Source organism: Pristis pectinata, chromosome 3 (assembly GCF_009764475.1).
Source record: "Pristis pectinata isolate sPriPec2 chromosome 3, sPriPec2.1.pri, whole genome shotgun sequence".
Classification (NCBI taxonomy): domain Eukaryota; kingdom Metazoa; phylum Chordata; class Chondrichthyes; order Rhinopristiformes; family Pristidae; genus Pristis; species Pristis pectinata.
In genome coordinates, this window is record NC_067407.1 from 21046865 (window position 1) to 21062006 (window position 15142).

The window sequence follows — 15142 nt, forward strand, 5'->3', positions numbered from 1 at the left end:
TCTTACGGTAGAGCAATTCACATTTTGCCTGTGTAGGTGAAGAAGTTTCTCCTGAATTCCTAAACTGGAATTGTTAGTATCCACCCTTATATTTATGACCTCTATTCTCAATTCCTCTACTTTGACCCAATCAAAATCTGACATCATTTGATAGACCTCAATTACATAAACCCCTCAACCTTCTCTTTTCCAGAGAAAAGAGCTTCAGCCTTTCCTGATATATCCACTCAGTTCCAGTATCATCCTTGTGAATCTTTTTTGCACCTTCTCCAATGCTGCTGTATCCTTTCCATAATGCAGGCTAGAATTGTGCGTAATACCTAGTTTGGTTTCATAGGAAGTTTACCCAACTGCTGTTCAGCTCTATCCAAATTTTTTCAGAATTATATACATGTAATGCAGATTTTAAAAAGTGATGAAGCATCAGAATACAAATCTATAAATTGTTCAGAAATAAAATAAAATCGAAAAGGACATGGAGTCTATTACAATTAAAAAAAATACAGGAGCCAGTTTTGGTCACCCAATTATAAGAAAGATATCATTAAACTGGAAAGAGTGCAGAGAAGATTTATGAGGATGCTGCCAGAACTCGAGGGCCTGAGTTATAGGGAAAAGTTGGGCAGGCTAGGACTTTATTCCTTGGAACATGGGAGATTGAGGGGTAACCTTATCGAAGTGTATAAAATCATGATGGCAGAGATAGGGTGAATGCACATAGTCTTTTTCCCAGAGAAGGGGAACTAAAAACTAGAGGGCATAGGTTTAAAGTGAGAAGTGAAAATTTAAAAGGGACCTGAGGGGCAACTTCTTCACACAAAGGGTGGTGCATATATGGAATGAGCTGCCAGAGAAAGTGGTTGAGGCAGGTACAATAACAACATTTAAAAGACATTTGGATAAGCACATGGATGGTGGGGGGAGGTGGTTTAGAGGGATATGGGACTAGCTTAGGTGGGCAGCATGGTCAGCATAGATGAGTTGGGCGGAAGGGCCTGTTTTACATGCTATATGATTCTGTGAGACATATTAAACAAGGGATACCAAAGAGGGATAATGTGGCATGGTCAAAGTTTTAAAAAGTAACAGGAAAGCATTATGTAACTCTATAAAAGAGAATAATTAAATATGGGTGATACCTCAAAGGAAAGGAATTTCATGGGTCTTTTGTTTTTAGATGTGTGCTAGAGAACTGAAAGCAGCCACTGTATTATCCATTTTTAAGAAGAGAGACAAAGTGATAGCAGTCATTTTAGCATCTTTAATGATTGCTGAAATTAATGAACAGTTAGTGGTAGAGAAATTAGAAACACCCAGTTCCACTTTTAGAATGGGAACCTGTGCTTGTCAAATCTGATAAAATTCTCTGAGGAAGAGATAGATATAACAGATATAAGTAAAGCAATGCAAATGATGTTTATAGAGCCTTTAATACGTTACATATAAAGTTTTATTGTAGAAGAATAAAGAAATCAGAACAAAGGGTGGAAATTGAACTAAAAACATTTTGAAAGGAGGATGTAGTGAAATGGCATCGCGGATAGTTTGGCTGATTGCTTGGAAATTGAAAACTTTCTTTGCATTCTGCTCTTGGCCTCCATCTGTCCACTGTACATGTAAATAATTTTGATTGCAAAGCTGCTAGTGGTATCCAGATATTTGAAGAGTGATTTAGGTTACTCCTACTTCCTAAATCTCAGTGTGTAATGTTGAAGATTACAGCTGTTCAAGTGATTATCCAGGTATCTTGTACATGTGGTTAGAGTTTTATCCTCCATTATCCCTTAAAGCAATGAGTTCAAGACTTGCCCCACTCTTGGAGTGAATTTCGTTTTTTCTGAACTCTCCTTTAATCCTTATCCAATTAACCGTATTGGAATTTTTCCTATTTATTGACCTTTACATAAAGGGAAATAAATCCTTCTTGTTCACCTTGTCTAGGTCTCTCATTGTTGTCTATATCTTAGTTAAATCTCTCCTTAGTCTTCTTTATTACAATAAGAACAATCCAGCCTAGTCTTTCCTGCTCACTACATTTCTTCAGCCCTGACAACATTGTCATAGATCTAAGCACCCTCTCAAATGTTGTTCCTTCATTCCTATGGTAGGTTGACTGGTACTGTACACATATTTTAGCTCTAGCCAGTCTAGTGTTCTATATACCTGTAGTGTTATTTCCAGACTCTTTTCTGAGCTAAGAATAGCAAGAGTAGCTTGTGCCTTTTTGACCATCTTCTCTATTTATTCAGTTACCTTCAAGGATCTGTGGACATGCATGGCCAACTCAAGGTCCCTCTGCTCCTTTTCAATATTTTATATCTTATCTTAACATTTGTTATGTACCCCCTGACATTGTTTGCCCTCTCCCAAAGCAATAAAAGGTTGACCGATAAGAACAACATGAAAAAAGACAAAAAAAAATTGGTGACATGAGATTCTGCAGATGCTAGAATCTGGAGCAATACACACAAAAAGTGCTGGAGGAACTCAGCAGGACAGGTAGCATATATGGAGGGAAATAAACAGTTGACGTCTTGGGTCGAGACCCTTCCCAGTCCCAGAAGTTTCCCACTCTGCTGCTGTGGAGGAAACTCTGTTAATATGCTTTTAAAGGAAATAGGAATAACAACATCTGAGAATAATGCTATTGCTCAGCCCAACCAGCAGGAACTGGTTTGGTCAAATGACACATTTCAGTGATGTACTTTTTATACAATCATATGCACCCTGAGCAAAAAAAAACACACTTAGAATGGCACAAGAAAACTTAGAATAGCATGGCTTCAATTTTAAAATTTGTTATCGTTACCCTTTTGAAAGCGACATAATGACAACCACCAGATGTTTAATATTTTGATATTTTAATCTGTGAATTTTGAGTTTTGCAAGCAAAATGGTGACTGCATTGGAAGTTCGTAGAAGTTCACACTATTGATTGTGCATAAACCTGAGGTATTAACATTTGAAGGTTACCTCATGGTTCCTGAGTTGCTGATTTAGGCGAGTTTATTTGGTATATCTCTCCAAAGAGGCCAAACAGATCAGCTGCTGAAAAACAGCTTAATTTTCTCTAAAGGAAGTTCCTGAAGCAGTCCTAATTTGAAAGTTTATGTGCTTCAAGATTAGTTACAGCTGCTTTCTTGAGAGGAAGAAAATCATACCCAATTCGGATGCATTAACTGGCTTTGAGCATCCTTGTTACTGCCAAAGATTGGAACCAAAGTAAGTAGTGGGATTGATGTAATGGTTCTACTTAATTTTAAAATATTTGTTATATTGCTATATTATATCATTGTATTCTGTATTGCAAACTCTTAGCTTGTTTGAGAGTAAATTGTAATATTTAGATAAATTTTGTATTTTTGAAAACTGTTTACAATTAATTTAACTACTCATTGTGAGTGTCTGTTATCGTACAAAAATAGAGAATGCACTCTGTTCTGTGTTTGAGTAGTCAGTACCTATGGACTGGCAAGAGAAACATCATGATCACAACGTATGTAGTCAGTTACAAACTGCATAGATGAAATGGTCACAGTCAGATTCATCTGACAGTTCTAAGTACAGTGCCATTTTCCTGTTCCTGTATACCACACTTTCATGCATGTGATTACCTGATGTAATGACTTTAGTTTCCAGGGATCAGAAGAACAATTTTCAGGAGTATTTACTTTTGGCAAAGAAATATTTAACATATTCATGTTAATTATAATTATAACACTGGGCACTAATCTGAAGTCTTAAACGCTTAATGTCATTTAGAATAGTCAATAGAGCAATGTCATATAAGTATGTTAAACAGCCATCACTATCAGTGATGATAATTTCTAACTACTTGTTCTAAAATTTTAAAGGCAGAAAATGATTGAAATTTACTACAGATTGGTCTGTATCTAAAAACGTGAAACAGGTTAAGTTTATTTTGTAAGCATTCATCAGAACTCAAAAGGTCAGTGGTCTTGTTTCAGGTGCATTGGCTCTTGAAAGTACTTGAAAGCAATATATTCAATCTGTCTTGGGGTTGGGAACCATATCATAAATAAGTGGTACTAAGATCTTGTGTATATCCATAAAGCCTTTTAAATAAATTATTTGTTGATGGATAGTAAGAATTGCAAAATAAGAATAGTAATGCTTTGCAAGCCCATTACCTGTATGAGTTAAAAGTGGTTGTGTCATAAAAAGCCCTTCACTTGTCCCAAGTGAGCATGCACACCAAACATCTGCATTGTTTCATCACTTTATTTGGACCAGGTGTTTGTGTGTATGCAGTGCCCATGATTGTCACCAACAGCATACTTTACAGTCTAGTTGATGGTTACTTTTTTGCTGGCCAGAGAAAATGGCTGCGAAATTTATTTGCACAACACTCAAAACTGGCCTACAGATGGAACATGGGGTTAATGAATTTTGCTCACATTTTTGTGTGCAAGTTAACACCAATTGTTAATGAGGATAGAATTTTGGTTTGGCACATTCACATACCCTATCCTTGTTTTCCGAGTGCCCAGCTCATTCAAATGATACAGATAGTAGGGTGACAGTGAAAATTCTTTATTTTTCAAGATTTTTAAACACATGCGTCTGAAATGAGTGGTGCCGATCTCTCACAGAAACAAGAGTCTTTATAATGCTGAAGCTCAAAGTAAATTATTTATAGGGAAAGGAACATATTTTCAGCAAGTCATGCCCAGAGTGCGACACAACTCTCAGGCAAACAAATGTCAGGTAGACTGATCAAGACTGAAATCTGGTCACCACACATGTAAATGGTTTCAGCAAGTTGCTTCTCAAAATTAAGTGACCAGAAGTGCCAGAGGAAATCCTGTAAGAAGAAAAGTTGTTCACTATTTATCAGATGAAAAATGCATAACAAACTGATCAAAAAAAGTTGAAAAAGAAAGGAAGTTGCCAGGGAGATATCTATAAGGGCACAAGTGCCTTCTGTGAATGCCAGCACTTTTGGAAACCAAGCACTGTAGCCAAATCCCTTTATCAAAATAGAAGGTTCCCCAAATCTGCTTGTAGAGCTATTCTTGACTTCTGCAATGCAAGGTGTTATATGTGTCATACTTCAGCAGAAACAATCAGGAAGGAACCTGATGACAGGTTTCTGAGATTGGCATTAAGAGCAATGTAGACATTTTTGTTTATTTGGTAGCTAAACCTCAAGTGCACACAAGTGCCTACAGAACTCCAAATGTCAAGGTCACTGTTATTCTCAGGAACCTATTTCCCCACCTTTAAGTTTTGTGTCAAAATTTGAAGCTGTACCCTACATTTTTACTACAAATATTTGACCTTATAAAATTTATGGAAAAGCTCTGAACGCAGGTTTGCTGCATCATTGCTTGTGAGTCTCCATTCCGTTTGTAAGACAGTTGAAAATTGGAAATGAAAGCAAAAAAATGCCAAAATCACTCAGTAGGTCCAGCAGCATCTGTGGAAGGAAAGACTGAGTTATTGTTTTAGGTTGAACACCCTTCATCAGAACTGAAAAAGTGAGAAAACAAGTTAGGTTTAAGTTGCAGAGGGCTGAGGTGGAGGGAGTTAGACTGGACAATGGGAATATCTCTCAAGGGTTTTCACTTTGATAAACAGTTTACAAAGACATCTGGTTAGTAAGATTAATGACGACAATTAGAGAGAGAAAACAAATGAAAGGACAGGTCAAAGCTTTGAAATGCAGGTCAGCTGTTTTAGAGAACTGAAATTGAAAGGGGAGAATATTGGAAATACCCAGCAGATTAAACCATGGATGTGGACAGAGTCAAAATGAATTAATAATAAAGATGAATAGTGTTACAGCAGAACTAGCCAGTTCTGATACAAACAAAAAAAAAGCAAGTAATCTGAAACTGTTGAATTCAATTATGTGTCCCTATCTATCTGTAACCTCCTGTATACTAAATTAGAGTGTTCTTAGAAATGAAGTGTTAAAATGTTCATTTGAGAATTGTTGTAAATGTTAATAATTTCAGCTATGTAAAATTATTTCAAATTGTTTTGTGCACTATGGAAGGAAAAGTTAGAAATTGGTGAATTGTGAATTGCACTTAAATGTTGCACTGTGTCCTTTTAAGTTTACTAAAATCTCTGCCGGTAATTGACGTGCAGATATTTGCAAGATGCCATTTTTCTTGATACAGGCTATATGATTGAGAAAAAATGCTTTTGGTTATTCATTGTGCCAACTAAATTCATACTAGTATATCCTGAGATCCAAGCATTCGATATAAATTTATGAACCATTTGTGTTAAATCCTTATCTATCAGTAGCTTCAAAGGCTCACATGGCACGGTGTGTCCTATTTAATTCTGTTTTCTGTCTCTCAGTTGAACTTCTCAGAATCCTTTGGTAAGTGCTTGGTGTTCAGAATGCAGTTTGCATAAAAGCAGTGGTGCATGGCATTCTTCTACTAACTGAGCCATACACATTCCCCCACCATGTCTCATAACAAGCTCCTTATAATAACACAAAATATCATCTAATGAACCCTGACCAAATGGTACATTCTTCTTGCTGTCCAGGAAAAGGTTTAAAATCTGATGCAATGGTTGAAGTGCTTTAATTAAAAAAAGGATGAAAGAACATAAACCTTTTTTCCTAATATTCCACCTGCAGCACAATGCTGTCTGTGTGAGTTAACTAGCAGAAGACTGATTGTTAATTCAGAACTTGGACAAGTCCAGGCACTTACATGGATGCTGCACTGCTGAGAACAGCTTTACTAACCTTCCTAAGAAATTGCTCTGACTTGTTATTTTGCATCAACCTTTTCTGTCGCTTAGAAAGAAATATATATATATATATATAAATACTATATATAACAAAAATCTAATTCTTTCCTTTTGTTTTGGTTTTCTTTATTTTTTTTCTCTCCTCTGTACTAATACTTCTCTTTAATCTTATTTGCATTCAAATTACCTCACCAGGTGGTACACCAATCAGAGGTAAGAATGCTGAACGTGCTCAAAATCATCGTCCACGCTCCATTTCCCCTCTTCCTCCAATGTTCTCATTTCCGTGCATTCTCTTGGCCCCAACACTTTGCTTTTTTGCCCATCCTTCCCCTTCTCTCATTCTTTAACCCTGGCCCATCTGTTTAAGCTCCAGCATACAGTGGCTTTTGTTCTCTATTGTTTATATAATACTTTCTTTTACACAAAATGGACACAAATTATCATTTGTCAGAACCACTTAATCACCCAAATAAAATCTGATGAACATATGTTTTTAATTTGGAGATGTGCCTGAGACTGTTCTTGTATGTAGGAACTTAATGTCTCCAGGAGGACTGACCATTATGAAAGAAAAACTGGTATTCAACAGAACTACTGCAACATTTTATGGCTTAAAAGCACCAGTTTAAAACATCTCTCCATGGCATTCGCATTGGGTAACTGTTATGTCATAATCTGATAATCAATACCAATTCACAGTTTATTTTTTTTTAGCAAATAATGCAAAAGGTGTGGGGCGGTTAAATTCACATATGTTAAATTCAGATGTTAAAATTGGTTCATTTGCTAGTTTTGATGTACAAATAAATCTGAACCAACTCAATTTGTGATCTGAGATAAAAGCCTGTTTTTGCACTGGGGTTTTTTTTTAAAGGAAAGCCAGTGACAGAAAATCTGCTGCTTGGATCACTGTGATGGTGAAACTTTTTTTTAGATAATGGATTTGTATCACTCTATCTTTTCACTTATATTTTGTAATTAAAAATCGACACAAGACCATAATTTTTTAAATTGTGGCAACAATAAAGTTCCCTTCACTGAATTATGAAATTAAGAGCTTGATGGTTTAACAGTTCATCATGCATTATAAAACTTGTGTCATAAAAAGGGTTACACCTTCTTCGCTTGTGTACTCACATTATGAAGATGTAAGCAAGATAATTAAAAATTTTGGTTTTACCTTAAATTATATAACTGGACTGTTTAATCTGACACTTTATCCCTTCAGGTGCCACAATTTACATAGTGAGAACAAACGTTTCACAATTCCAGTGGACTAAATGAGATCATAAGTTGATAAATCTATGAATTTAACCCTCTTACCTAGGGTGCCCTACCCACTTGCATGTGGCCACACCAGAGAGCTTGAACCAGATGTTTATTTTCTGTCCTCTTTTCCCTGAGCTTTACATTTTTATTGCAATTCCAAAATTCCAGCTTTTGTAGCTGATTTGGATACAACTTTTCTCCCTGTACTGTTCACAAACATGATTATTTTGAAATCTTCAACCTGTGGGAAAACTCTCCTGGCTTCATACTAATCTTACTCTCCTTGAGCGCAATGGTAGCTTAATTGGCTACTGTAAATTACCCGTTAGTGTAGGTTATAGGCAAAAAGAAATCTGAAGGGAATGAGAGAGAATAAATTGCAGGGGTACAGGGAGAGACAGAGGAGTAATGGGACTAACAGGATTGCTCCCCTGGGAGTTGGCATAAACTCTATTGGCTGAATGGTCTCCTTCTGTGTCATTATAAATTTAAAATAAAATGAGATAATCCAATTTTATTCTGATACCACATTTACATATTCCCTCACAGTGGGACATGGTTTAACACCGTTTATAAGCAACTTGGCTTCCGCAATCCACCAGAATATCAAAATTTTACTTCTCCTTTTAGTCTGCAATGGATCTCCTTCAATAAGATGCACATGGAATAAATATTGCAGTCTCCTTTACATAATTAGGATACAAACTATTAAAGAGAATGCCAAGAATTGGGCAATGGATTTCTTCCAAAACAGAGTGATATAAAGAGATAAAGGATTAGAAAAAGTTATTTTCATTACATCAGTGAGATTGCGTGAGGGTTTAATCAAATCATGGAAACTGAATGAAGCACATAGGATAACAATACTTCTGTAAGACATAGATTTGAAAACTTAATCAGAGGAATAACTGGAGAGATTAGGTGATTTTCTTTTGCAATGGCTTGATAGGGTATGTTATACCCACTGACAACAGTGAAGTAAACACAGTGGATAATAAATAGCTTTGAATTAGCAAGTTAATCAATAACTGAAAACCAAGAATTTTGAAAGGACAGCCTATTCAGAGAGCTAACACTGTGGGACAAATACTTGAAGTGACTCTTAAGTTTATGAAATACTTTTTTTTCCCACCCTCTCAACCATACTGTTTAAACCCAATTCAAATTTTTTTTCCATTGATACTTGGATTCAATTTTTTTTATGGATGCCTTGCTTCCAGCATGTTACGTGTGAACTATTGCACAGTTTTAGCCACCTTCATTACAGCTCAATTTGACTGGTTTGCAGTAACTCCTGTGCTAACATGGCTTCATAAAAATTTGTTTGCCCATTCAAAATATATATAACATTTGTCATATATTGGCAAGAATACACCCTGTAGATTCTTGATGTACCAAATTTTAGTGCGAATTTCACAATTCAAGTAACCCCATGCAGCGACTAGACAAAACTGCGTATGTCGTCTCTGAGGAGGATCTAATTCATACCTGTGCTACAATATTAGAGTCAAGCAACAGTGTTTCACCTCCTGGTGACATTAAAGTATCTAGGCAATGGAGCCATTCAACCGTTATTTGCATATCATTAATAAAATCAAGCATTACCAATTAAATCATTCATTTCATTAAAGCATTAAAATATTTCTTGTTTTAATAAATTGAGATATGCTTTACATGAATTAAAAGAGTAGGTCTGTTTAAATTAAGCAGAAATAATTTTTAAAGGAAATGTGTTGATAGGATTGTCATAATAATAGCCCTAGATTGTTAATATGCTGTTAAAGAATTTTATTGAAAAACTAAGTACAGTTATAATGTCTGTAACAATAAAAGCCAAATTAAGGATAACAGATACTCTCCAGTGAACCAGCAGTACTTTAACAGTGTTTTTAACATGCTTAAAAGTCACTAACATTGTTTTAGAAGTTGCAGTATCTTCATGTGGTAACCTTATGCAGCCCCTAATTGTTAACTTTCAAAGAAAATGTGGATAACATCTCAGAAGTTGGATGATACAGTATTTCTATTCATTAAAGGAAATTCAGAAAAATCACATACTCGTGTAACACTTCAGATAATCTTACAAATACAAAACCAATTTTCTTTTTGAGCAAGGATTTGGGCAGGAGTAAGAGTTGTGACTATTTCTATAAAGGGCAAATGTTTCATGCTTATTGCAGTGACAGAAAGTTAGTGAAGATGTTATGTTTATGAGGAGTAGTAGGTGAACTTTCCAATTCCAATTTATTGGAGTAGTGATTCAAATTCTGCACATAACTGCTTTCACCTTGTTAACACCTGCATGTGCACTTAACCATTAAAAAGCTCAGAACACTTAAACAAGAAGATAATGAATCTCAGCATCTTACTTGTCTTCCAGTGTGAGGTAGGTTAAATTTTAGTGGGAAGAGATTGAGGGATAATGAGGTAGTTCAGTTCTTATCAGATTCTTACATTTTTTTCAGTATTTGATTTTTAAACCAGCTGGAATGATATGATGAAGACTCCCCTTCACTGGTGGCAGTGAAATCCTATGTAAAATTATTTGAGATCCAGGTCAAGATTGTTGCATTCACTTCTCAGAAATTGCACATTTGGTAAAACTCTGGCAACCTCTGAATGTAAGATGGCTAATTAGGGAAATATAAATATCTCATTCATGCTATTTGATGATGCATTACACTGCAACTATTTTTACCAGAACTTTTTAACCTGGCTGCAGATGGAAAATGCTCTTTACTTAGCTTGGTATCCCTTGATGACCATGAACTGGTTCATTGAGCAGAAATGCTTAATTTACTCTGATCTCACGACTGCCATTTATTGCTTAAACGTCACTTTCTATGTGCATCTGAGGATGCACAAAGTATGGACATCTTAATTATTTTAAACAAGGTAACCACAACAGAGGTGTTTGGGGATTATATAAACTTTACAAAAAAATCACATCGACACATTCAGGAAGAGAACCCAAAGTAATGTTGTAGTCTTGTTATGGATTACATCAGCTTTTGCTGATGCATCAAGTTTGTTTCCAAGATTTGGTCTTTCCTGGAAGGGTTTGATTTATTCTTATGTAAATGCATTTTCAATAGGATGCTACCTTAGGATACTGCAACTTGTTCCCAAATATTTTTTATTGGTCCAGGTCTCCATATCAATATTTATTTGAAAGTCTCACATTGGAATTTCAAAAATGAACCTTCCCCAAGTATGTTTAGATATATTTCACCATTAATTCCTAGATTTTACTTAGCTTGGTTCTGATCTACTAAATTTCTGTCCGTTTGAAATATCCTGCATTTTGTTTTAAGCTATGTTCTGTGATGGAGCTTCTGTCAGCATTCTATTGGTCAGCATCTATGCCAGTTTAGACCTTTGACATCTTGTATTTTACTCCTCTGGTAGAAAAATATGTTTTACTACAAAGTCACTTGTATTTATTTGCCTGCCTCATTCGAATTACTGGAATTGTGAAGTAAGATTCTCCAAAATATTAAAACCTGCAAAGCCAAAATGGCATAATTATTGGGGTTCACAAAGATTTTCTTAATATTTTCATGTTAATTTTGCAGATGTGTCATATTAGGATGTATTTTATCTCCTAAAGCTGCAGATTCATTTTTATCGCATTTTAAAGTTAAAGTAGTACTGATAATTGATATTAGTTTATAAAATTTACAATGCATTCTAAATTGCTGTTAAAACTTGATAAATTCCTGGTTTAATGGACTCAAACTTGTGCACATTATAACGTATACACTAATGTTATTATTGATATGTTCCACATAGGTTCCAAAACATTAGAGTCTCCATTTATCACTGGTCTAGAGTTTAAATCATTAGAACCTATATTTATTCACTAGCATACCACAAGAAAACTGTGATCTTTCACTTTGTGCAAAATCCTCTGTGTTCTGATTTAATAAGTTGACGATTATTTACCTTTGCAAATTTCAAAAAAGAGGACAGCAACCAGATTATATATCAGGTTTCAGTTTCCCTGCCCTTTCCAGTAAAACAAATAATTTTTGCTATTGCTTTCCTTTTCTTGCACATTCTTCTCTTTCCCTATCTTGGGGTAAGGTGCATAACCAAATATCCAAAAAAACATTAGTTTGCAGTATGATAGAAACTACGATCAAATATAATTTTCAGTGTTTAAAATACAGCATCAAAAAGGATTCTGCAGCTGGGGTGAATAATGATCATTTCAAAATATTATAAGGTAAGATTAGCCATCTGATTTGAGGGATATACTTTCAAACTTTAATTATTTTATACAGCCAGAGAAGAGATATTAACAATGATAAATTACCCTAAAACCCATTTGTAATATTGTTTCATACAAAATATTTGTAATAAGTAACGCATTTTAAAATAAGAAATTGCAAATACTAGTAAGGGAATCCCCCACAACAGTTAAGTAACTATGTTCCCACATGAGCTAGAACTCCATGGGCCATCAGAATTTCCCTTACTGTTATTTATAAAATATCTCAAATTGTACATCAGTTGTTGAAGTTCCTATATAATTTTTTTATGTAAAAAATATAATAAAACTATGTAAGATGGTGACTGCTTTTGTTAGTGGTAGCATAGTTTGGTCACATTGATCTGCCATATATCCAACAGCAACAAATATTTTTGCTGATTAAGTGTCTGGGACTGATCTCACCAAACTACTAACACTGAAGGCAGTATTTTATTTATTATACTCTTGGGCTACGTTTTCTTTAAAAATTAGAAGAAACTGGGAATCCCATTCAGCAAAGCAAGCCTGCATCTTGTAAAACGACTTGCTTATGCTTGTTTTGTATTGCGCATATCATTTTGTTTCCTGAGAAACAGAATTCTGGCCACCATGATGCAGTTAAAATGTTCTCAAGATTTTGGCTCTGAAAATTGTTTAATCAGTGGATATCTAGTTTTATCCAATATATTTTCCTTTATATTAAACATGACGGTTTGTAGGAATTTTTCTGTACAGCATGAGATGAAGATATTTTTAGGCAAGGCTTTCTTAAAGGGTTTATCAAAATCCAGTTATGTATTGAACACAAACTGATCATCTCCACTGCTGGTTGTCGCATAAGAATAAATATACAAGCTATCTCATTAGCTGAGTAAGAGCAGAGTATCCATCACATGTTTCATGTAACTGCATTAAATTTCTTGTTTACTCGTCATGTATGGGTTGAAGTACCAGCTGTAGCGTGTGCTGTTTAAGTGTAGAATAACGTTGAAGCACAAGGCATGTTGTGTTAATAAAACTCATTCATGTTTATTCAGTCAGGTAAGAACCACTCCAGTATGGAATTGTGAAGCTGGCTGAGGGTTAGTGGGGAGAGTAGAGTCCTATTTCAAGGTCAGTTCAGTTTCATAAATGAAAAATTTTACCTTTTAAAGGGATGTGATCATTTTAAAAATCAATCCTTAAAAGTATTTTCCTCTTCACTTCAAATGGTGAAATCTTTGTAGGTTCATAACAGTTATAAAACTGAAGACATGAGCCCAAGGGTGCAATAAAATATTAGTAATGTGTCTATTCATTTCATTCTTTCACAAGTTGGGAGAAACCACAAAAAGGAGTCCTGAACTTTTGCATTTAAAGACTGCTTTTTCGTGTTGCATCATATTAATATCTCAAGTTTGGATAGCCTGTTGATAGATCAGAAGTTACCAGAATTGTCTGTGTTGTTATACAGGTGCCTTGCAGATTGAAAACAGTGAAGAGTCTGACCAGGGCAAATATGAATGCGTAACAACTAACAGTGCTGGAACACGTTACTCTGCTCCAGCCAACTTGTACGTCAGAGGTAGGAAGTACATTTCTTCTATTTGTCCCACATTTTGGCATACTGCTGTAAATACATAGCTTAGTGAGAAGTTTTCCGGGCTGGAATGCATTTGTACTCAATAATGAAGATATTATTCAAGTTTTAAATTGTGTATTTGATGGGTGAGAATTAGCAGCCTTTTAAAATCATGCATTGAGCTCTATGAACAGGTCTACCAAGCATCAGCATAACCGGTTGCCTTCTCTATTCTAAGCAACCAGAGTATTAAGTACCTAAATTAAGAGTGCAGTGTTTCTGCTTTTTTTTGTCCTGTGTGGTTTGTTTTCTCTCCTGAGGTTCTGTTTTATCAAAGGAAGATCTGAACAGACACTCTGTTAAGATATCAGCATATTAAGGTCTCCAAACTTTTGTTGGTAATGTAAATGATGGATAGATTCCACTTAAAGACTTTAACCCTTTCAAAGTGAGTGCTTGTGTTACATATTTGTTTATATTGTAATTTTTATGTGATCTTTCCTAATTAAGCATTACTAGTTATGCTATTTATTCTTTCTGATATAGATAAAACATTGTAACTATCACTTCAAGTAAACGTCATTGCATTTCCTTTATCATTCACGCTACATTGTAACACACAATCCTGGCCACAGTCAGAAACCTGAGCTTCAAAAATGTGAGAAAATGCAACAGTGAAGAAATTGGCATTAATTTTTGGTCTTCTTGCAGTCCTGCTTGCAAATGAAAATAAGGCACGGGTGGACAAAATGCAGATTGTTAGTGCATCTGTCAAGTTTGTGGTTACTTTGGAACTCTCCTTCTTGTCTTTGATTTAGACAGGTGCAGAGGTTACATTCTAAGTGACCAGTCCACTTTTTAAATAGATGATGCCTTAAAATAAGCATACCAATTTTGGTTGTGTGGTATTATTATGATGGCATTATTTCTGACAACAATTAATGATTGTCAATTCCTTATCTCATTTATTGTTTCACCTCAGGTGTGCTGTTCGTTTCATATGCTATTTAACAAGTTTCTCAGGTAAAATAGAAATGGTTTCTCGGATGAGCTAGTGGAAAATTTAAACCAGTAGCTGTTGCTTTATTTGCTCTATTATTACCTCAGAGAGAAAAAAACGGCCTATTTGTGTACATCGTCCCATAAATATTATAAGATAAATGACTAGTTAATCTATTTTAATTGTATTTATTGAGGGAAAAATGTGTGCCAAAACACTAAATAACATTCTTGCTCCAGTTCATATCATGGTTTGGAATCTTATACATTACCAACAGGGCCTCAATGTTAATATCCGAAAGTACTGACATAAA

At 35.1% G+C, this 15142-nt stretch overlaps 1 protein-coding gene across 1 annotated transcript in view; it reads left to right on the forward strand.

Moving 5' to 3' along the window:
* Positions 1-15142, forward strand: part of LOC127567693 (receptor-type tyrosine-protein phosphatase F-like) — a 335950-nt gene that overhangs the window by 178855 nt on the left and 141953 nt on the right. The window contains exon 6 of the mRNA XM_052010633.1: positions 13722-13832. Within this exon, the coding sequence (XP_051866593.1) occupies positions 13722-13832 (111 nt within the window). The remainder of the gene's footprint in view (positions 1-13721; positions 13833-15142) is intronic.